The following is a 22,598-nucleotide window of genomic DNA, read 5'->3' on the forward strand; positions in this document are numbered from 1 at the left end:
TAAGGCACTGGATGGGATGTGCTGAGAAGGGGAGGGTCTGAGAGCCGACACTCCCCAGCGCAGGGTCACAGTGAAGACACAGACTCTGGGCCTGGGCTAGAGTCCTCCCTGTACCACTTAAGGCCGTGTGCTTGGGGCAAGTTGCTTAATTGTAAGAATTTTGTGTACCTCTTTGGGCCATTGTGAGGGCAAACAGAATTAATAAGTATAAAGTGTTTAGAAGTGCATCTGGCCCTTAGTGCCATTATTTTTATGGTTATTGTTGTTAGGAACAAGATGTGACTGCAGGTTGGCAGAAATAAAGGCCTGATACATGAAAAGTAAGAGCACAAGGTGGGGCTTATGCTCCGGGTGTCTGAAAGTGTGGACAGAAAATGTGGGATTGGAGCTGGGGAAGTTCAGGAGGCAAGCTGTTGGGCAGTTAGTTTTGGGGTCCCCCACCTGAGGCTTTTGAGGGAAAAAGGCAGCGAGTAGGCACGGGGGCCAGGGAAGGGGCTGAAGTTTACTCACGCCCACGGGGAGCCCGGCTCTGTGCCCAGCACCCGGTGTGCATGTATCAGCCTCATTACGACCCTCCTGTCGTCTCCACTTCACACATGGGATGCCAAGGGTTGGAGAGTTGCCGTAACTGTAAAAAGTATCTCGGAACCATCTCCTGAGACTGGACACAGGCCCCCCAGGCCCTGCCCACTTTGGGCCATCAGTGGTCACATTTCTTTTGTGGTCACATGTGCCGGGGTCCCTTGGTGGCACAGGGCCTCCCTCATCCCTGCTGTGGAGAGGTGAGGCCAATGCCCCAGTCTTGGCCCAGGCCCTCTGGCAGTGGCTGGATGGGCTCCCCGGTGTGACAGGTCTGCCTGGAGCAAGTCCACCAGGCTGCTGGTGCCAGGAACACCTTCATTCAGCAGGTCCCAGGGAGGCTCGGGACCCCAGAGGGTCAGACTCTGTGGGCACTCCGTCTGGCACTGACCCCAACTTCCATGTGGAATTTCTTCTGCTGTCCTGTGCAGGCCCTTGTCCTGGGGGCCTGGCAGGGGAGCAGAGCCCGTTCCGAGCCAGGCACAGTAGTGGGCATTTATTTACATGCATGCAGAGGCACTGTCGCTGGGAACCTGGAAACACTAGAAGCTTGGGAACAGAGGTCCTGGAGTCAGAGGACAGAGCTGAGTTTGAACCCTGGCTCTGCCTAAGTGATGGGGGCAGGGGTGGGCGGGGTTGGGTCACCTCTGCCTCTCGGGCCCCGAATGCTCATCCACAGCAGGGGGAGTAACGGGACCCCCCTCAAGGCTGAGCTGAGAATTAGGCACAGAGGACTCAGCGCATGAATTTAGCTCAGGCCTCCTCAGTCTTCACCACCTGTTTTGCAGGTGAGGAAACAGGCTCAGAGGTTTGCCCAGGGTTGGCGGTGAGCAGATGGTGGAGCTGGACGGCCGAAGCTCAGGCCCTTCACCCTGACCATTCACTCTGCCCTTGTGCACCACGTTCTGCAGCTTTGTTCTCCATGGCCTGAAGAGCAGGGGAGATGCCAGGATTGGGGGCAGGGGCCCCCCACTTCCCGCCCAGGCCTCAGGTGAGTCGCACTTACTTCCTTGTTCCCCTCCTGCTGTGAGACAGACTGCTTCCTAGTCGTAGTGCCTGCCTGTCCATAGATGAGACCGGGGCTGGGGAGGGGGGCTGTGTGGGGGCAGGACCGAGAATGTCTCCAGTCAAGTCCTTGGTTCATGGCCAGGTTCTCTGCTTTTCCTGCCTGCTGGGTGGCCCCAGCTGGCAGACTGTGGCGGTCACAAGGTCTCCATTTTCTAGGCCTGCCCTTCCCTCCAACACTCACCCCAAGGGCCCAAAGCCTCCACCCATGCACACCAGAGCCCAGCAGCTCACCCAGGATTTCACATAGAGGCTTAGAGGTTTTTGCAAAAATCCAGGTGTTGGGGATAGGGTAGGGGCATGAAAATAGGTGAAGGGGATTAAGAGGCACAAACCTCCAGGTATAAAACAAACAAGCCGCAGGGATGTAACACACAGCACAGGGAGCACGGTCAGTAACACTGTAATGACTGGTTGGGGGCAGGGAGCTACCAGACTTGCAGTGATCACTTCATGGTGCGTGAAAACATCAAGTCACTATGTGGTGCACCTGAAACTAATGTAATATTGTATGTCAACTATATTTCAATTAAAAAAAAAGAAAAAGAAAAAAAATCCAACTCAGACTCTCTGCCTTTAGACCCTAGCAGTGTAACAGCTGATACTAAACTGGGTCTGAATCCTCTTGTGCTTTGTTTGCTCTTCGTGGTCTACATTTATTCTTCTCCCCTTTGTCACTCTACTGTTTCCTTTCCACTTGCTTCTGTTGGTTTGGGGGCTTCCCTCCTCCCTCACTTGCAGGCTCCTCGATGTCCTGGCTGCCTGGGTCTGCCTGTCCCCTCGTGTTACCTCTTGTTCCCAGTGATTCTCTGTCATGCTCACTTCCTGCCCGTCTTTTGTTCCCTTTCCCCTGTTCCTCACACACCCGTGAGTCACACAGGGTTGGGGGAATTCAGGTTGCTGAGCCTCTCTGAGCACCCCTTGGGGATTTTCTCCCTGCCCACGTACCTCCTTAGGTCCTAGCTCTGTTGGGTCCCCTCCAACTCCATGTCCCTCTCCCAGAGTCCCACCCCCGCCCCTCACTGGCCTGGACCACCTACCTACTCTCCCGCTGACACCGTCCCTACCTTGCCAGGTTTTTCTCCTTATCTAAACTCTTGTGGTCCAATCTCCTTACTGTTGACTGTCTGTTTCCCTTTAAGTCCCACAGGGGTGTCCCATGCACCACTGTATCCCCAGGGTCTGAGGCCCAGAGCAGTGAAGACAAGGAGTGGATGGGTGGGTGCATGCTGGTGGCTGAGTCTGCAGTGGGGACATCCACCTGTCCATCGCAGCAGGACTGGCACAGTGAAGAGCAAGCGGTCTCCTGCCCCCACCCATGTGCAGGGGTGCAGGCTACCCACCCTCTGGGTCTCAGAGATCCCACGGCCGAAAAACCAGACTCAGGGGAGCAGGCAGAGTAACGTACTAACGTTTTTAATACAGTCTGATCAGATCAGTTCACATCACAGGGTCAACCTGGGCTTGTTCACATGTGATACAACCGAGGTGTTCGATGTCCCCACCTGCCAGCCCGCCTGCCTTCCAAAAGCACTGAAACCCCCTACCTCCCTGACCAGACTGGCATTTTTAAAATTCTGCATAAAACTATTTCTTCCATAGACTTCAAACAATCAACTAGCCAAGTTAATTATGGTACATCTAAACAAAGTTTAATCCTAACCCTAACGTGTGACTGCGGTTTACAAAGAGCTCTGTATCACCTGGGATAGCTTTCAGTAGCAATTCACTACAACTGGTCCTAAAAAATAATAACAATAATAATAATAATTAGAGAATTAAAACCCAACAGCAAGTTGAATGGTTAAAATCACATATCAGAACTGGAATTTGGGGGGCGTGTGTCCTCAACTGCTAAGCTTGTCCGAGTGGCAAAATGCTAGCCTTCAAGCAGGGCTCAGAAAGGTCTGGGGCCCCACAGGTCAAGGGTCAACAAGCTCAGGGGCTCTCAGAGGACACTCACCCCATGGTCCATGGGGTGCTGTAGGTTTCCAGCTTCCTTAAAAACAGTTGGGCATCAGCATTGTGTAAGTGGGTGGAGACCCTACTGTGGTTTCTCTTGAGGGCTTGAAGGGGGAATGAGGGACCAGAGGCGAGAAGGGACCAAAATCAGCAAGGTCCCAGAAAGCTGTCAGGTGTGGGCTGGGGATCAGGGTCACTAAGGACTGCACACCAGGAGGAGCTCCAGCTTCTGCCCATCAGGAAACTGGCCCCGGTGCTGCCTTAGAGGCCTATGTAGTGTTTTCTGCCCTCGTCCCATTCTGGGTCTCGCAGGTATTTCTGCCGAATGTCAGATGAGATTCTATTTCTAAAGACCACTTGGGGGTGGGGGGTGGGGAGGGGTGGGGTGACAGGGCTGGAGGGGGAGTTAAAAACGAATAAAAATCTCTCAGCTACAGAACCCAAAGACACCACCTCCCTCCGCATTCACAGCATTTCTCAGCGGTCCCTGGTGGCCGATCCGACAGGGACGCAGCCTCTGCCTCACTTGCCCTCGGGCCCCATGGGCTGCTGGTCCACCTCGGGATCCACCAGCGATGACGCAAACGCCGACTGAACGATCTGGAACCCGAAGGACTCTAGGAGAGACATGTTCTGCTGGGGAGAGAAGGGTGAGCCCAGGGTGGGGCCCAGGTCCCCCAGGGGGCCCCCGAGGGCCCGGACATGCACCTTCTGTATGTGTTTGTTCAAGTAGGACTTGGAGCGGAAGAAGCTCCCACACTCGGGGCAGGGGTACTTCTTCTCCCCATCAGCTTCCATTTTGTTTTTGGGGACCGCCATGTCGCAGGAGAAGGAGCCATTGCTGCTCTGCTTCTCTGGCGTCTTCAGGTCGCTGGCGTCCGAGAGGTCGCCGTAGGAGTCAGAGCTCTCAATCGGATCCTGATGCGAGCATTTCTGGCCTTCTAGGAGGAAGCAGAACACAGAGGGGCAGTGAGGCCGGGCTCCAGAGATGCCCCCTCCTGGAGGGGTGGTGAGGGGCCAGCTCACAGGCGCGTGGAGGGCGGCCGGCGGCCGGCCACCGCCCTGGCAGAGCCCACCGAGGTTCGGCTGGTCCATCGGGGGGTGAGATGCAGGGCCCGGGGCTGCCGGCCTCCCCAGCTGAGGACGCTGCATGCAGGCACACAAGTACCGCTCACCACCATGTCGGCCTGCGTCAAGGAGACGGTCTGGAGGGGGGACCTCCACTGCTTCTGCCCAGGACAACCCAGAGACCCCCAACTCCTAGGTGCTCCCTTGGGCACCTCTGCGGGTCAGACAGCTGCCATGATGACAGGAGCAGGTATGTCAGTGGCCTCATCTCTGCACCAGACCGGCTGCACCCTAGCACAGCAGAACCAGAGCCGCCAGCTCCTCAACCCAGCAGACCCCATCGACGGCTGAGCCAGAGCCAGTCCTTTCCCCAGTGCTGCAAACACAGGCCCTGCCCTCACAGCCTCCGCCTGCCGGAGTCCTTCCAGGCCAAGCGGCCAAAACACAGACCTCCAAAGGAACTGAACAACTCCATCAGCTGCTGTCCCTATGCAGGTCCCAGGACAAGAGGAACCTCAAGACAGTCCTCGCTGATCGGCCTTGCCCAGCCCACGTGAGTCCTCCACCGAGAGCAGCTTCCTGCCTGGGGTCAGAGAGCCATGCTGGGCGGGAAGGGAGTCTGTGATGGGAGCGTGGAGCATGCCATCTCTGCCGCCTGCTGGCCCCTGGTGCCATCCCCGAGGCGACAACCACTTGAAATACCACAGAACAACCTGAATCAACACCTGGAGGTGGGGCCTAGGGAGCGCGACGTCAACCAACTCAGAGGCAGCGCCATGCATCTCACAAATGCAGCCAGAGGCTCTCTGGACAGGGCTGCGCACAGCAACCAATCGCCCCGCTGGAGGGGGAAGCCGGCCCTTGGCTCCCCTCACCCAGGGTCAGAGGAGAAGAAAGCATCCAGCCGCAGCTCCACGCCATCCTTAATGGGCCACAGGCAATGGACAGGCCCAGAGACTCGTCATGCAGGGCTCTCTTCTGCCCTGGGCCTGGGACATCCCTGCAGGGCTCCAGACGGCGGGGGCAGGCCAGGAGCCAGGGAGGAGGGCTGGGGAAGAGGAGGCGGGGGCTGGATCTTGGCAGTGCCCTGGAGTGAGGGACCTACTGTGACTTCTGTCCTGGAGGCCACTGCCACTCAGATCTCGAGCCTCCTCGAGGCAGCCAGCAAGCCGGCAGCCTTCCCGCCTCCCCACGCCCGGCCCAGCGCCCCCACGCCACAGTCTGCGCAGAGAAGCAAAGTGCAGAGCAAGGGGTCGCTTGCCTTTGTTGCCATAGGTCCTGGCGCAGTGGAACGCTGCTCCCCCATTCGGGATGGGCTCCTGGTGCCTGGAGACCTGGGGAAGGGGAACACCGTGGTGGGTTTTAACATGGACCTTTAAGTAGGAGGCAGAGGAGAAACCTAAACAAGACAAAAGGAGATGAGATCCCGCGGCCAGCACACAGATACCTCTCTGCTTCCCCCATGCCTCTCCTCTGGCCGCACTGGCTAGCATTCCTAGAAGGGGCCCCTCCTTGGCTCAAAAACGCTGCAACCACAGGAGCCCCCTGGCTCAGGAGGGAGGGTGGCACTGTCCACGAGTCGGCTTCTCTGCAGAGCCCGCTCTGCAAGGCTGGAGGGATGTCCTGCGATCCTGCCAGGGCCAGAGGCCAAATGCCTCTAGGCTTGCTTGGTGCCTTGATTACAAGTGGTTTGAGCGGACGTCCCACAGCCCCAGACCAGCTGCAGGGACCATGGCTAGAAATGTAGCCGGGAAAATACACAGGGTTCCAGGGCGGCCGTGGACTCCAGGAGCAGGACGCCCACCAACACTTGTGAAGGTAAATCGCCTGCACAAGAAACCGGACGGAGGCAGGACAGATTCCCAGAGACACGCCTCTGGGAGCCCCCTTCTTCTATCTGTCAGGGCACCTTCTGTTTTGCTAACTTCCTCACGGTCAGAATAACTGGATTTAGTAACTGCTTAGACCTTTTGAAGAAGAGTGAAAATAGGAAGTTATGTTAAAGGGGTGCAGTCATCTCTTATTCACGGTGGACTTTCTGGTTGGTTCTGGAGGATCCATCAGCTTCACTTAAGGAAGAAGAAGCAGGGGGCACCGTTGCCTTTATTCTAGGGGAGGGGCAATCCGGCCATCCTGGAGTTGCCCCAGCCCAGCCCAGATGCTCCGGTCAGTTTGAGCTGCCAGATACCCTAGGCCAGGATGAGCACATCTCGGGCCAACTTCCGCACCAGCCACGAGTCCGAGGATATGGAACCAGGTGGGCCCGTCAAAGGATGTCCCCTTGGGTTTCACAGGAAGGAGCTGTGACATCAAATCTCGACCATAGTCAAGGATCCGAGAGCCTTCACAGCTTTTGGGCGTCAGGCCCACCTGGGGCACTAGGACCCTGATGGTGTCCGTTTAACTCGCTCCACATGTGGTTGACCCAGCTTCAGTCACTTTCATTCCCTTGTTAAGTTACAGCCACAGTGTAACGGTAGGAGCCACCGCTGATGGGCTGGAGGCTGCAGAATACTTTGTAATGTCTGCACAAGACTTATTTTTTAAATATCTGAATTGGCCTGGCCTTTGCAATGCTGCTGGAACTCTAATAAAGTCCACCTTCAAGAAGGGCTTCAAGATGGCGGAACAAGAGGACGCGGAGCTCACCCTCTCCCATGAATACATCAAAAGTACACCTACAGGTGGATCAGTTCTCACAGAATCCCTCGCAACATTGGCAGGAGCCCTTGTACAACTGTAACTACAAGGAAAATCTTCACGAAACCACATAAACAAGGTCCTACTGTAATAGCACGGGGAGCTGCATTCAACATCTTATCATGGCCTATAATGAAAACAGGAAAGGAATATATATATGTGTAACTGAATCACCATGCTGTACACCAGAAGTTAACACCATATTGTAAACCAATGCTACTTCAATTAAAAAAATGAACAACAATTAAAAAAATAAAGCCCACCTCCAGTGAGTGACTAAAGTGTGCCAGGGCCCCACGCATCCCGTGTGTCACTCTGGACCTCACGGCCACGTGTGCAGCTGCCACACAGTAGAGCCTAGACTCCAGGCCCAGGACCACATGCCACCATGTGGTTCTTCCCCACCAGGCAGCCTCTCTAACGGTCCCTGAGCTTTGGTCCTGGCCCTGGAAACCCCCCTTGGGCTTCTGCAACAGGCTTCATTATCACCATTTACAGTCCTGTATCTCCCTGCCAGGCTGGTGGATCAGAGAGGCAGCTGCTAGTAGCCGGGGGCTGACCTGTGGGAATCTTATTTGACAGACTCTCCCCTGAGAATAGCGGTCAGCGGTGCTGGAGGGAAATGGGGGACTGGGTGAATTTTCCTTCCTTTCCCAAGAAAGAAGACCCGCCTGGACCAGATGCTGGTGTCCTGTCCTGCCTGGTAAAGCGCGTCGTCCTTCTGTGACCGAGTGGTCTGCCTGGGGCCGAGCTTGGGACAGCCTGGCTTCAGAGGGTCCCATATAAACATTCCTACAAGGGAGGCTGCAGTCAGGAAGGAGCAGACGAGGCTCACGGGACAGAGGACCTCAGCCCTGCCCCGTGGATGGTACTGTGGTCCTGGAAACCAGCATAAGAAAGACATCCGGACTTTCTGACCGATAGGATGATACCACTTTAGGAGGGAACTTTGTTTTTGTTTTTTAATCCCTCATGGAGCCTCTGAAGTTGTCTGAATCCCTCTCCATGGTGCACCAGGGCAGGGCCACTGCAGTCAAAAGGGACAAGAAAGAAGGGGACTATTACGCTTACTCCTCGTGGGAAGAGCTGTGCCGGGGGAATACAGCAGATGCTCAGCGAAAACTCACTGCATTTTCCTGAAATGCAGTCTGGGGACCACGTGGCGGGGTCCCCCCTGACGTTGCCCCAGCGGCAGATAACTTACTATCTATAGCGAAACCACATGGCGGGTGGCAGGCGTGGGTCCACAGCTGCCATCTCCAGCCCAGAATTTAAACAGAGCAGCTCAGCAGCCAAGTTCTGGGATAAAACAGAAGCTGAGTTTCTGAGGAGAACACATCTCGGAAGCCAGACACACTTGGCTGGGATTCTGAACTCACCTGCTGGTTCACCGCTGATTCACTGAGAACCAAAGAGGCAGCCTGACACAGGCAGCGGGGTGACGGGGCCGCGGAACACACACACGACTCCACCACCGCCGACAAGCCACCCTGTCTCACGCTCCAAAGATGGAGAATTTATCAGCAGGAGGCGACTGCTCCTCTGCTGTGCTTTTTTGTCCCGTGTACTATCATTTGCTCTCCAGAAGCACGCCTGTGCAGGGGTCAGGGACTGCTTCCTCCTTGTCCACACCTTGGTGGGGCCATGCTACGCTGGAGGGAGACACTAAGTAGGCTTGTGTCGGCTCAGTCCAGGGGACAGCCGGCTGTGCATCCACGACTGGCCTTGGTGACAACTGGTGTGCTCGCCTCTGGCTGGAGAGAAGCCTTCCTCCACCTCCTAAGCAATGACATGAGTCCAAATGTTGTCCCTCTGTCAAGGGCAGACTCCCAGTGAGCTCTCCCTCTGCCTCCTACCAGTACATACGCACACGTACAAAGACCCCACTACAGAAACTGAAAAAGAAAGAAAAACCGTGGTGATTACCAGGTTCTTGCCACTGTTCAGCTCAACTAATTTCCTACAGCCTGAAAGTGAGGGAACAGGCTTTTGCAGCCGTCACACTCCTCCCACTGCAAACGATCTCTCCAGATGGTGTGGCCCATGTCCCGATATGTCTCTGGGATAACGACAAAGTCACCTGCCCCCGGCGTGGCGCCGGGCAGCAGGCTGCATCCCCTCCCGTTCTTCACAGGCAAGAGCTGCCTGCATGGCTGGAAGGAGGCAGGTGTGGAAGTGATTATGGTGATTGCTTAAGAACTGCGGGGACTGAAGGATCTCAGAGGGCACTTGGAAATTCACCTGATCCAGCCTTGATCATCTGGCTGACAGTACCCTTTGCTTGAAGCCTCGTGGAGAGAAGAACACCCTTTTAGTCCTGCAGCTCCTCCTGTGTGCACAGCCTTGGTGGCGGGCAGGGCACAGGGCGGCCCAGAGCTCTCTGCGTTCTGATTCCAGTGTCTCAATCTCTTCTGTGACCTTATCCTGGAAAAGCTGCCTTCCTCTTTTTGGAGGGGTGGGGGTGGGGGCCGGGGAGGAGTCTCTTCCTGTTTCTGCCCAAGAAATGAGTCCAGAGGCAGAATCCTGCTCCTTCTCTCCTGATGAAGACCAAAATTGTTTTCTCTTCCTTCCAAGTACCCAGCGGGGATGGACTGGAGTCCTCTTCTGTCTTCTTGGAGGAGCAGGACTTCCTCCTCTGACAATCCAGATCCAGTCTCGGCTTCCCCGAGAAAAGCTGGGCTCTGGTTTTACTCCCCCGGCCCCCCACCCCGGCCGTGGAGCCTGTGGCCACTGTCCGGGGAAAATAAGTCCTGATGCATGACAGCCGTCAGCTTTGCCGCGTCAGCTGCCTCCTAACTGGGTCGCCGTTCCCGGCCATTCCCTGCTGCTCTCAGCTCTTCTTTCCTCCTGAGTGGGGCCCCTGGGGGCTGTGGCCCTGGGTCCCCCATCCAGCCCTCCCCCACCCTTGCCCTGTAATCCAGGCTTCATCTCTTGGACGTCCTCCTCCATTCTCACTGGTTTCCCGCCTCTGGCCTCGGACCCCAATTATCAGGCTGAGAACTTCAACCTCGAGAACCTGACTGACAGCCCGCTGACGACATGCTGTGGCAGGTTCAGAGCTCTTTGGGGCGCTGTCAGGAAGCCAGGTTAGGATGAAGCAAGACAAGGAACCATCTTTTCCCAGAGATGGGGCCGCCACAGTCGGGATGGAAAACCACAGCCTGATCACTCCCTCCACGCACAGCTCCACTGCCAGCTCTTGGGGGAGCTCCTGCCAGAAATGGCTCTTCTGATGTGTCAGGAAACAGGACAGATGCTTAAGCAGCTTTTAGGACCACCTCCCTGCTTTCACAGCAGGTCTCCCAGTGGTACAAGCATCGACATCCAGGGGACTTCAAGGCAAACCCCAGGTGTGCAGTCTGGGGCGGGACCAGCTCAGGGCACCAGGAACACCCAGCTCCTTAGCCGTCTCCCTCCACCAGTGACCGCAGAGCATGTGGAGACAGCATGGGACTCAAAGATGCCAGCAAAAGGCTGCAGGGGCTTGTGCCTGCTTCAAACCAGTGTCAGCGAGCTGTGTCTTTGCTAACCATTACTGAGTACAAGGAGGATGTCCCAAGTGCGCTGCCCCTCGAGGGGTTCAGAGAACCTTCACCTACCTGTGCCCCCAGGTACCCACAGCAGCCCTGTGAGGTGGGCAGACGGGGTGTTCTCAACCCCGTAGAGATGGAGAGACTGAAGCTTAGAGAGGGGAAGGTGGGGGGCTCAGGTCACATCGCAGGGTGAGGTGGGAGGGGCCAGCTAAACCCTTGTTCCCCCGCCTCCTGGTTCAGCGCCCAATCCACTAAGCCACACCCAAGACTTCCAGAAGCACTGGGACAAGACTGTCTCAGGAGACAGGACTTCCCAGCCACGTCCCGGCCTGGCCAAAGCAAGCGCACCGTGCAGAAGCGTCCTCATGCCCACCAGACCGCTGCCCCCGACCTCTGTCACAAGCCTCCTTCACTGACACTGAGCTCACAAAACAAGGATCTCAGCCCTTCCGGCAGCCAACTAGCCCTGCAGAAGCTCAGGAACAGGCCTGACTTCATCCAACACAACACTGGGGCCATGCAGCCAGATGCCACCTAGGCTGACCTTGGCCACGAGCACGCTGCCCTGCTCCGAGCACCTGCCACTTCCCGCTCTCCTCAGGGCCATGGGTCGGTCTGGGCTCTTCCGAGCATCTGTGCTAGAAAGTCTCAGCCCTTGTCCATCTCCAGACTCAACCTCCTTCCCTGGCTGCTGACTTCCACATGCCGGTGAGCCAGGCAGCAACAGCTCTCAAGCAGGACCCCTTTTCCTACCACCTTTGGGGGCCTAATGACTCCTGCCAACCTCGGCAGTTCAGTGCATCCATCCTGCCACCCGGGCAGCAGGTGTGTCGTGGGCCCAAGTCTGGGAACAACACTCTTTTGTTCCCACCTGTGGATCTCCCATTCCAAGCACCCCCAGTTTCTTGGGAAGGAAGGGGTGACACACAGCTAGCTGCAGGATGAAGGTGTTTATCGTTCAGTGGGGAGGGAGGGCTGGCCATACAAAGAGTGGGGTCTGAGGCAGGGTGGTCAGACACCCCCTGGCCTCCCACACAAGCTCAGGCCCATCCCCTGGACGTGCGGGAGTGGCAGGGAGGTTACCTCGGTTACAGATGCTGCAAAAGTTGCTGGGCCCCTCACTGTGCTTCTTCAGGTGGTCCGCCATGTACGCTGCCCGCAGGTACTTCCCGCACACCTGGCAGGGCACCTTGTCTTCGTGACAGGCCAGGTGGGATCGCAGACGGTCTCGGGTGGCAAAAGAAGCATTGCAGGTCTGAGGGCAGAAGGGAACACGGGGTGAGGAAAAACCTAGCATCTACACCTGACGCCCCACCACATACACCATGAACCAAAGCCGCTTCTGGCCAACACGTGGACTCCCTGTGTAAAGAGGACTCTACACTGTGGCCCCAGCTTTCTCCCCATCTTACTCCCCAGGACCTTCCTCCTGGGACCCGAGTGGGGATTACAGGTTCCCAGTGGCTCCCACGTGCCCGTTCCTAGGTGTTTCCGCGCTTAAAACATTTCAGAATGGATTTCAGCTGCTCTGGCTGTGAGTGAGTGTGCAGAAGAGCTACTGGCACGTAAACAGAACAGTCTTCACCTTCTCCACCCTGGGTCTCCCCTGCTTGCTTTACACAAAGAATTCAATTTATTCACTTTCTTCAAAAGTGGCTTTAGTCATAGCCACAGGGAAATGGAAAGGAAAGGCAGGACAAAGCACAGAGATTACTCTTCGTAATAGCCATGTGCATTTGTATTGAAAAAGCAGCCCATGAAACGATGGTGTCGACTGTGCACGTGTGAAACTAAGCGGAGAATGAGGGCAGGAGGCTCCAGGGGCCCTGGGAGACGTTAACTTGGTAGCAACGTCTGGTAGCAACAAGGTGGGGACCGCCCTGCCCCGCCCAGGTGCCCCCCCGCGTCACATGCAGCTCATCTTCCCAGCGTGTCTCACCACCCGCTCCCCCCGGAGAACTGGCCAGGTGCCAGGCAGGACAGCTCAGGAGCTGGAGTTCAGCACCCGCGCCCTGAGAAGGCAGTCTCCCGTCCCAACTTGGTCTCAGTCCCCAATTTCCCCCAACATCCCTCTCTAGGACCCGGCCCGCACAGCCAGCCACCCCAGCCTTCGAGGTCACAGGACTTTAAGTCTTTACGAGAGGTGAAGCTTGTGACTTTCAAGCTATTCTGGCTCCATGGAGGAGTTTCAGGAGTTCTAGTCAAGGCTGACCCATTTTTTTTCCTCTGTGTGTGTTTACTGTTTCAGAGCCACAAGAGAAAGCAGCGTTCACCTTCAAGTGCATTACAGATCGAACGTTCACCCGCTGAAGACCCACCACCCTGTTAACTGGCCGGAACGGAGGTACTCCCATGGGCTGTCTAACGGAAACAAAGCCAGAGATCCTGAGGCCTCAAGGTAAGCATCTGAACACTGTCACCATGTACAAATGTTTATCTGTTGCCTCACTGTACAATCAAAACAAGAAACAAAGGCATGCGATGCTGTGGGGGCAGAAGATGCCCCAGCTGCTGTCGCATCCCAGGTGTCTGCATCAGGACTGGCCTCACTGCTCTCAGTCATTATCTTTTAAGTTAACATTACACATCTGAACAGAACAATTTATACTAATGAGATACAGCTGACCCTCAGCACAGATTTGAACTGCTCGGGTCCACTTATCCATGGGATGTTTTTCAATAGGAGACACTACGGCGTACACGATCCAAGGCCGGTTGAACTCTCGCTGCAGAACCATGCTGTGGAGGAATGGTGCACACACGGGGCCGACTGTAAGTTATATGCAGACTTTTGACTGCCCAGAGGGTCAGCACCCCTAACCCCGCGTTGTTCCAGGGTCAACTGTACTGCTTTTATCTGTTTTATATCCTGAATTTATTGATTGACAAACGAGGAAGCTAAGTTTGGAGAGTGACACGCACAAAGCACACAACTGAGTTACTAGAGAAAGCAGCCATCTGCACACCCGGCCACTGCCAGGCTGGCTCCCTGCCGATCCGCCCGGCTCCCTGGTCTAAGGCTGGGCAGACGGGGGCCTGAGAGGATATGGGGCAGCTGGCCTGAGAACCGGCCCCCGAGCCTGCATTCTTACCACCCCCAGCCTCAGTAGAGGCAGCTTCTGAAAGGTGCTGATAGTCTGTAACAGTGCACTCAGTAGCCAGGGCTGTCCTCATGGAGGGAGGTGACAGAACTTGTGCAGGGAAACTTGAGGCACTTAAGGGACTCAGACAGCATCATGAGTGCTTGGTCTCATTGCCACAGCTGGGCCCCACCACAGTTAGGGACTTTGTGACCCACTCACAGGCCGCAGTGTAGGGGAAATTGATTCTTCCATCCAGCCTACCAGACTGTAAACCAGAGTAAGGGATGCTGTGAACACCTCGGGGAGAGAGGTGCACCTGTTGATTTATCTGGGGACAAGAGCCGGCTTTGCCAGACAGTGACCCGAGGACCACCCTTCCAATGATGAGAAGCAGTGTGGGCCACGCCGCAGAACTCAAAGGAACCAACCGTGGACCAGGGCTAAGAAAATGCAGCTGAAAGCACGCATCCAGGATTCCATCTTCCGCGGTCCCTGGAGAGGGCGCCACTAGAGGGAATGTGAAAGAGATGCATTGTTTCTCTTGCCAACCTTCTTTTGGGGTGTGTCCTTTAAAGTTCTGCCTTTCATACTTTGCTACCTCAAGATAACCGACAGCCAGACCTCAGTTATCCACAAGTGGATTATCCATTTAGGGGATTAGCTAAGCAAAATTAAAATCTCAGACCAGGCTGAGCTGCCCAACCCCATCCTCCACTGATTCTCTCTCAAGGAATGAAAGCTAACTTTAGCCTGAGCAAACATAATTAGGAATGTAAATCTGCTACTGGGGAAAAAAAACCCCACAAACTCAACAAAAAGTTTGACTGTATTACAAAGCCAAGCTGAAGAGGTGGTTGCCTTCTCTGTGCCAGGGCTGACCCTCTGTGGCTGGAGTCCCCAAGGTTTCCTGGAGGAATTGTGACAGTGTCCGCGTCCGAGTCTAGCCCCGCCAGAAGTTCAGACAACAGAGAACATCAGGAGCCTGGTCACCTGACCCAGGAGAGGAAGGAGAGGAAGGCTGAGGGAGAGACAGACCTCCACGGATGGGACACCCAGAGCCTCCATGCCAGGGCCACGCAAGAGAAAGGCACTTCCCATCCTGGAGGCCAGAGAAGACAGAGGGGCCCCAAGGGGAAGAGGGCAGCCTGCGGTAGCCTGCTGATGGCTGGGCTGCTGGGAAGACCGCCTCACCCCTAGCCTTGGGCTGAGGCCGCCCGCTCTTGCTGGAGGCATACCTGCCGGCCCCAGCCCCACCACCCGGGCTCAGGTCACCTCTGTTCGTCACCACTCAACCAGTCATGTTCCCTTCCCTCCCAGCCAGTTTCTCCCTGTCCGGGCTTCCTCATGCTTTTCTTCCCAAGGGTGGAGCAGCGCAGGAATGGGGCCTAAATGATACCAGGGACACCAGTGCACGCCCCACCCTAGGTGGCCTTTGAGTCTGGCAGCCTTTTCCACAGCCCTGGAAAAGTCTAAGGGCAATGATGGGGATCCAGCGCCATGGGCCTTGCTGGCCACCTTCTTCCTGAGGGTGTGTCGGTTTCCTTATTCCCACTTCAATTCCTTCCTTCTCTAGTGAGCTATCCCTTCAGCCCAAACCACCCCAGCTAGCCCCCGGGAAGTGGGGCCACTGGCAGCGGTGGGAGATCTCTGAGCCATTCCAGCCTCTTGCCTTAAGGCTGAACTCCATGTGGGGGAGATGTCCCAGCCCACAGCACCACAGATCCAGCAGCACTAGGGCAACTGGGCCCTTTAAGGACACTCAGACCAAGCCCCAAGGAGACTTGTGTGTCACTGCCCAGCCTGGGCCTCCATGCCCCGAAATTCGGGTGACCTTTTCCCTCCAGCTGTGGCCTCAGTCTCTGTAACCAGCCCCTTCTGTCCTCTGTGGCGTCAGGAGGGACTGAGACCCAGCTCTGCTGGAGGCCCAAGGAACCAACTCCCAGAGAGCCGTCCCGTCCCCTCTGATGCTTCCAGAGTACACATCATGCAAAACAGATGCCCCTGCTGTTCAGCCAAGCCCGGCACCCCTGGCTGGCCAGCCTGGCGCCCAAGAGCCAGCATATCTTCACCTGTTGGCTCGTTGGTAGGGGAATTCAGCTGTGGGGCTGGAGGCAGGGCCTGCAGGTCTGTGAGAGTGTGTCGGAGGGGCAGGGCAGGAGCGGGTGCGTACACTGGGGGACAGTGATGCCAGTGTTATGACACAGACCAAGGACAAAACACACAAAGCCTCAAATGTTAGAATGAAAAATTTTATCATCACCTGTTATCCCTGCGGAGCCTGCAGGGGCTAAAGGGTACAACCCCAGGATCGGGGCAGGGGGCCTACATCTGCTTTATCAGCCCCCAAAACCATACACGGGGGTGACCCGATATGAAGCTACTGGTTAGTCTAGTTCCTGAGCAGACCTGCTACTAAACCTCAAAACCACAAAAGTCTAATTCACTAGCCAGAAGTGAAAGCAGGAGCCATCTGAGTGGGATGGAAGAAGGTGGCAGGGGAGGGGAAGCATTAAGCTGGAGGTTAGTTCCCAGGAAAGCACCCACCTCCAGGCAAGGAGACACCGAAGGTACCATCGACTAAAGGGGGAAAGTGAGGCAAGAGAGCCCAGAAAGAAACATGGAGGCTGTGGGGGGACCCTGAGCTGGAAAAGAGTCCATGTCACCCAGGGAGGAGCTGGGCATGGTGGGTAGGCCACCCTGCTGACCTCTCCCCAGAGCAGGGGTCTCAGCCCGCCGCCATTGCCACCATTCCCCTCCATGGAAAACCCACTCAGGGAGGCCCTGGCTAGCCTACAGGCCACTGTGTAAAGGCCCGGCTGCCCTCTGGGCCGGTCCAGCCCTGCCTCAGGTATCCTGGCGGAGCTGGGCAGAAGAGAGTGTTGCTGGAGGGTGCGGGGCCCAGGTTTTCAAGGGCTGGGAAGGATTTTTTTAGAGAAAGGGAAAAGGCGGTGTCAGGAACCGAATGGGACGACCTCCACAAAGCAGGCTGGGCAAAGTCCCATGCTGGCAGGTCGCTAGGAAGAGATTCCAGGGGCGGCAGGCCGCTGCTGCTCCCAACCCACACCTGGAAAAAGGGCAGAGAGTGCAGGTTACCCCCCGGCCGCCGGGCATGCCCCCACTGCCCTCTGGGCTCCTCCTACTCTGCCGGCCTGCTCAGACCCTGGGCTGCTCAGACCATGGGAGAGTCGGGATGTGCTCCATGATGAGAGAGTCAGAGACAGACAGATAGAAGGCAGCGAGGCACAGGGAGGCCTTCCCCTGGGTCGCCATCCTGGGGGAAGCCACCCAGCATGGCTGTCTGGGAAGACTGGCCGCACCTGGCCTCTGGGGGCCTCTGCCCCACCTATGGCACGTCCATCCCTCCCTATAGGTCTCCCCAACCCTCCCTCCTTGCCACCAACAGGATAAGAGAAGTAGGTCCCCCTACCATAGGCTGCAGTAATCACCCCACAACTCTGTCTCCCCCTCAGATGGCGGGAACTTGGCCCGGGGAAGTGGGGACCACCAAGGACAAGACAGAGGCATGTTTTCCACCCACACAGGAACGCTCAGTGGCCAGGAGAGGAAGCTCAACTTTCTGGGCACCAAAGGGCCCCCAGATACTGTTTAGGCAGACCAACTAAGGGTGAGAATCTCGCCGGGCCTCCCCTACCTACTGCTACACAAAGCTCTCAAGGACAGGAAACCACCTCACTCCGCACTTTTCAGAAGCCCTTGGCCATGTGCACATGTGGCTGGGATGGGCTCAGCAGGTGCCAGTGCTCAGAGATGAGACCACCCGCCCCCGCCCCCGCCACCTGGTGCCCCAAGCTGGGTCAGGCTGCCAGGCAGACAAGGGGAAGAGTTGCTGGCTGGACCACCAGGAGCCCTTCAGAAACCCTTCCCACCTCCACGATGACCCCTGCAAATTGCTGGGAACCCAAAGCCGGGCCCGGTGGGGTGCCAGTGCCCCCAGGATGACACTTGTGCAATGTGGCCCACCATCCAAGGAGCTGGCAAACGCCAGGAGAGGAAAGCCAAGCAACAGAGCAAAGACAGAGACGGGGTGGGGACCAACACCCAGCGACCAGGAAGGAAGGGACATCAGCAGTGAGGGGGGCGGCAGGGGGAAGAACAAAGGAGGAGAGCAGACGGAGGCTGGAGGGACAGAGGGGGAGGTGTGCAAAGCGGTGGTCAGCCAGCCGGCCCTGCACACACATCAGCTGGCTCATGGCCACGGCTGTGAGAACAGCAGCATCTCTTTCAGCCCATCTCTGCCCTGGCCCGGCCCCTACCTGACACTTGTGAGGCCGCTCAGAAGTGTGCACCTGCTTGATATGTCCATTCAAGTGATCGGGCCTGGAAAAGAGAACCAAGAGAGACTTTAAAACAAGACCTCAGGAAATGGGGCTACAAACCTGGCCGGAGCCCCCACCCTCCACACTGCTGGAGAGGGCTCTCCCCTACCCCAGTATGACAAAGAGTCACCACCCAGCTCTGGCTCCTCAGGCCCAGGCCTCTCTGCCCTGGTTTTCTCTAGAAGGGGAGGGAAGTGAGCATTTGTCTCTGACCCTCCCTACCCACCTTCCCCCGCCCCCCTTAAACTCAATGATTCCTAGGACTGGAGGAGGTGGCTTTAGAATGAGACCGGGTTGCCCTGCGGTAGCCTTTCCGGGAGGGGGTATGGGTGATTCATTGTCCAGACTAAAGCCCCTTAGAAACTCAGTCTTCCCCTCCCCCAGCCTCTCCCGCCACAGCAGCCAATGAATGCCACCCAGATGGAATTCAGTCCCCAGAGGCCAAGGGATGAAGCCTCAAGTCCCCAGCTGGGCTGGTAAACCAGATGCCCGCCAGGGCAGGTGGGCAGGGGCTGCCTGACCGGTAAGACTGGTTCCTGGTTGGGGCCCCTCTGAGGGAGTTCTCCATCCCTACGTTCATAGGCACAGCACTAGGTCCTCAGTACCCAGGCAAGTTAAAACCAGCCTTTTATTCTGAATATTCTCTTAAGAGGAAAATCAACCTTCTGCTCCCAGACAAGTCTTCAGTTCCTTACCAGGCTCACTGAAAAGTGAATCTAAGAAGACACCCACCCCTCTTCCTCTCTGTCTAGTAGACATAAAAAGGACCTCAGGGTCCAGTTAGGCTCTGGAGCCACCAGGTCAAAGCAGATCAAAGAATTCGCTATTCAGAAGAAACTCTGGGTGCCCCGCGATTCCGAGGCTGTAAGGGGTGAAGCCCGAGTCTACTGACCCAGGATGGCCAATGCTGTGCTGGGGAGACGGAGGAGTCCCAGATGCACTTGTTTCAGTCCCTCCCCCGGCAGCCATTCAAGCGGGGAAAGTCGCTGGAGGAGCCCAGCCTCCCGCCCCCAGAGGGGGCCCCTCGCCTGGTGCCGGAAACACAAAGGGAGCCCAGGGAGAAGAATGGTGAGGCCCGGTGGCTGCGGCCTGAGGAATCCAGCCCCTTCCCATAAGGCCCCAAGGAAGAGAGACAGTAGGGCACACCTAGTGCCAGAGAACTTCCCCCAGGGAAGAGAAAGTAGCTCTCAGCCACATCGTCTCAAGATCAGGGCTGCTAAAACACTCTCCCCAAATCTGACATGGCCCTACAAGGTCAAGTGACCCCCCACACAAGTCTCACACCCCTAGATTTTGGCGAGGAGTAGGACAAGTCACAGGGGCAGAGGGGCACCATTCCTCACCTGGAGAAGCCTTTCCCACAGCTCTGGCAGATGTAGGGCTTGCCCACGGAGCCGTCGTGGGACCGCACATGGTAGGACATGCGATCTTTTCTCTTGAAACGCAGCCCACACACGGGGCAGGAATAGGGCTTCTCCCCGGAGTGGGAAAGCTTGTGCCGGTTGAGATGGTACACATCACGGAAGATCTTGCCGCAGATCTCACATGCCACCTGCTTCCTGGTCCGGCTCCTCTTTCGGGGGCCGTCGGGGTCCTCAGAGATGGGTAGCCCATTCTCACCCAGCCTCGGAGGAGGAAGGTCGATGTAGCCCAGCTGGAGGCTGGTGACACCATGCTGGGCCTCGTGCTGCCGGAGCCGGTTGGCATCAGTGAACACCTTCCCACACAGGCCGCACGGAAGGATGCCTGCCTCCCTCAGGCCCCCTGGGGACCCGAACATTGAGTCCAGCAGGTTGGCCTTCCTTGGGCGGCCCCGGCCTCGCTTGCCAGTCAGGGGAGGGGCACTGGATGCCACATTGGGGAATGGGGAAGTCAGCAGTTGGGGGGACAGGGGTCCGGCCACCATGGGCAAGCGGTCCACTCCAGGTAACACAGGCAGGGAGGCTTGGCTCGCAATGGCTGCACCGGCCGCCCGAGCTGCTTCCTCCTCGGGCTGCATGCTGCCTGCGATGCCGTTGCTGTTGGCTGCCAGGGCTGCCCCATTGGTCATGTCCAAAGGGAAGCCCAGGTCCGAGGTCCCAGGGGGACGAAAGAGCATGATGTCGGCCCGGGCAGGGGGCACCAGGATCTGCACATTGGACTGTTTGATGACTTCCTGGCAGATCTCAATGACCGACCTCATCAGCAGAAACTTGGCGGCCGTCATAAGCTCGGGGAAGCTCTCCAGGCGAACCACAATGCGTGAAGTATAGGCGAAGTCCAGGATGTCCCCGAACACCTTGGAGCTGATGGTGTGCATCTCCAGCTCCCGGCTGCCCCCAGCCCCGCCGCCTGGGGCCGCCGCTGCGCCCCCCACTTCAGCAGGACCACCGTCCGCAGCTCCGCCGTCGCCCAACTGGGCGCTGAACACCGACTCAAAGTACTCGCTGCAGGCGGCCAGCACCGCGCGGTGCGCTGGGAAGCTCTCGTCGCCCACCCGCAGGAGCACGTCGCAGAAGCGCCCGCCGTTTTTGCGCTGCTGGTTCAGGTTGTGCAGCATCTCAGTGCTGTGCCTGCTCACCTGGTAGGTGTAGCAGCCCGACGGGCCGCAGGAAGCGTCGTTCACCCGCTCCATGGCCGCCGCCCCCTCCCCACAAACCGGGCCGCGGCACTTGCCCGCCCCACTCCCTTCCCCTAGGCAGCGAGAAGCGGGGCGCAGCGAACGTCTCTACACTACCCACACGTGCCGGCCCGGGGCTCTGTAGTCTCGCAGGTGCGCGGGGCGCACACACCCCCTGCCTGGATCCGACTGTCTAGACTGCAGGGCGCACCGCCTCCCACATAGCTGCCCCTACCCCTGCTGGATCGTGCACTTCTCTCTCCTCTCCGCCCGCCCGCCTTCCCTTCTCGGTCTACCTCCGGGGGGTACGCGAGCAAAGAGGTGCGCCCCTCCCGCAAACGCGCCTGCCACCTCCCCTCCCGCCCGCCAGGCGGCGCCGGCGCGCAGCCAAGAGGGGCGCGCGCGCGGGGAGGAGGAGGGGTCTGTCGCGCAGGCGCGCGCGCGCGCCGCGGCTTTTCCCGGGCCCGCTGGGGGCGCGCGCTGCGTCCCCTGCAAAGCGCGAGCCGGGGCGGGGGCGCCGGAGCGGAGGAAACAAAAGGCTAAGGCGGCGGTGGCGGGGCGCGCACCGGGGCGGCAGCGCGGGCCTGGTCCCGGAGCCTGGCGGGCGGTGTCTGCAGCGAAGGCTGGAGCGGGCGGGCGGCGGCGGCGGCAGGGCTGGCCCTTTCCTGGGCCGGGCGAAGGCGGCGGCGGAGCGGCGGCGCTGCGGCCCCGGGCTCCGTGTGTTCGGAGCGGAGGAAAGATGGCAGCGGCTGCACTTCCTCTTGCACTTTCACCCCTGGGGGGAGGAGAAGGAGGGGGCGATACCAACAACACCCCCCCTCGCTTGCAGGAAAAAAAAAAGAAACGGCGAGCTCGGCGTGGGGGGCCCCCGGCGCCCCCGGCCCTGCACGTGCGCACCCGGATCCCTGGCCCGGACCGCCCCGCGCTGCAAACTTTCCACTTTCTTTGTGCCGAGCGCCCCCCCCTCACCCAACCGAGGATGCACGTCCCCCCTTCCCTATTTATACACCCCCCCCCGCAGCTCCACTCCCCCCGCTTCCTGCCCCCCCTCCCCAGTCCCCAGCTCCGCCAATGCTAGCGCAGACTGAGCCCCCGTCCGGCCCCCGCCTCCCCACCCCGCCCGCGGGGCCGGGGGCTGCAGTCTCAGCCCCCCCGGACCAATGCAAACGAAGCGCCAAGCCAGCAAACCCGCTCTCAATGCCCCTCCCTCCCCGCCAAGAGTGGCGGCGCGCGAACGGGGCGGGGGGAAGGGGGAGACCCGAGGGGTGCAGACCTGGGCTCCCCAGTTTGCGATGCGCACCCGTAGGTCGAGCGGGCGTTGGCTACCCTTCGGAGTCCCCCTTCGATGCGTGAAATCCCCAGCAGTCGCCTGCGATCGCCTTCCCGCTCCCAGCGCCAGAGAGGGCCCGGGGTCCCGGCTGAGGGCAGGCCGAACCGCCGGAGCTGCTTCTGCGTCCGCGCATTAACTGAACCGAAGGGGCTGTTCGCCGGGGAGAGCTGGGGATACGAGGCCATCGTCCACACTCTCCCCAAAACCTCCATACGCCAAGCTTTGCGCTCCAGGGAGCGGAAAGTCACCAGCTCAGGGAGGCGACAACAGAAGCAACGGCTATGGACAGGAGCAGGGATCCCCGCGCACCCCAGGGAAATAGGGGTACTGGAGGCTCCAGGG

At 58.2% G+C, this 22,598-nt stretch overlaps 1 protein-coding gene across 6 annotated transcripts; it reads right to left on the bottom strand.

Moving 5' to 3' along the window:
* Nucleotides 1-3,044: 3,044 nt before the first annotated feature.
* Nucleotides 3,045-22,035, bottom strand: PATZ1 (POZ/BTB and AT hook containing zinc finger 1). Of its 6 annotated transcripts, none has more exons than XM_074356489.1 (5): nt 19,671-22,035; nt 18,265-18,328; nt 11,991-12,162; nt 5,936-6,073; nt 3,045-4,544 (listed from the first exon to the last, which is right to left on the bottom strand). In XM_074356489.1, exons 1-5 carry the CDS (start codon nt 20,939-20,941, stop codon nt 4,129-4,131), a joined length of 2,061 nt encoding a protein of 686 aa, XP_074212590.1. In that variant the 5' UTR covers nt 20,942-22,035; the 3' UTR covers nt 3,045-4,128. The 6 variants fall into 6 exon arrangements, with proteins under 6 accessions (XP_074212590.1, XP_010949660.2, XP_074212592.1 ...); XM_010951358.3 differs by having other exon boundaries at nt 3,045-4,547; nt 19,671-22,033; XM_074356492.1 differs by having other exon boundaries at nt 4,365-4,547; nt 5,936-6,008; nt 19,671-21,891.
* Between the last annotated feature and the right edge of the window lie 563 nt (nt 22,036-22,598).

This window comes from Camelus bactrianus, chromosome 32, assembly GCF_048773025.1.
Source record: "Camelus bactrianus isolate YW-2024 breed Bactrian camel chromosome 32, ASM4877302v1, whole genome shotgun sequence".
Classification (NCBI taxonomy): Eukaryota; Metazoa; Chordata; class Mammalia; order Artiodactyla; family Camelidae; genus Camelus; species Camelus bactrianus.

What these genes read in the sequence shown, in the direction of transcription:
- PATZ1 (XM_010951358.3), bottom strand. Translation starts at nt 20,941, where the DNA reads ATGGAGCGGGTGAACGACGCTTCCTGCGGCCCGTCGGGCTGCTACACC. An exon ending in AGCGGCCTCACAAGTGTCAG is followed by an intron (nt 12,163 to 18,264) that starts GTAGGGGCCGGG and finishes TTCTGCCCTCAG; the next exon opens with ACCTGCAATGCTTCTTTTGC. An exon ending in CAGGACCTATGGCAACAAAG is followed by an intron (nt 4,548 to 5,935) that starts GCAAGCGACCCC and finishes GCTTCCTCCTAG; the next exon opens with AAGGCCAGAAATGCTCGCAT.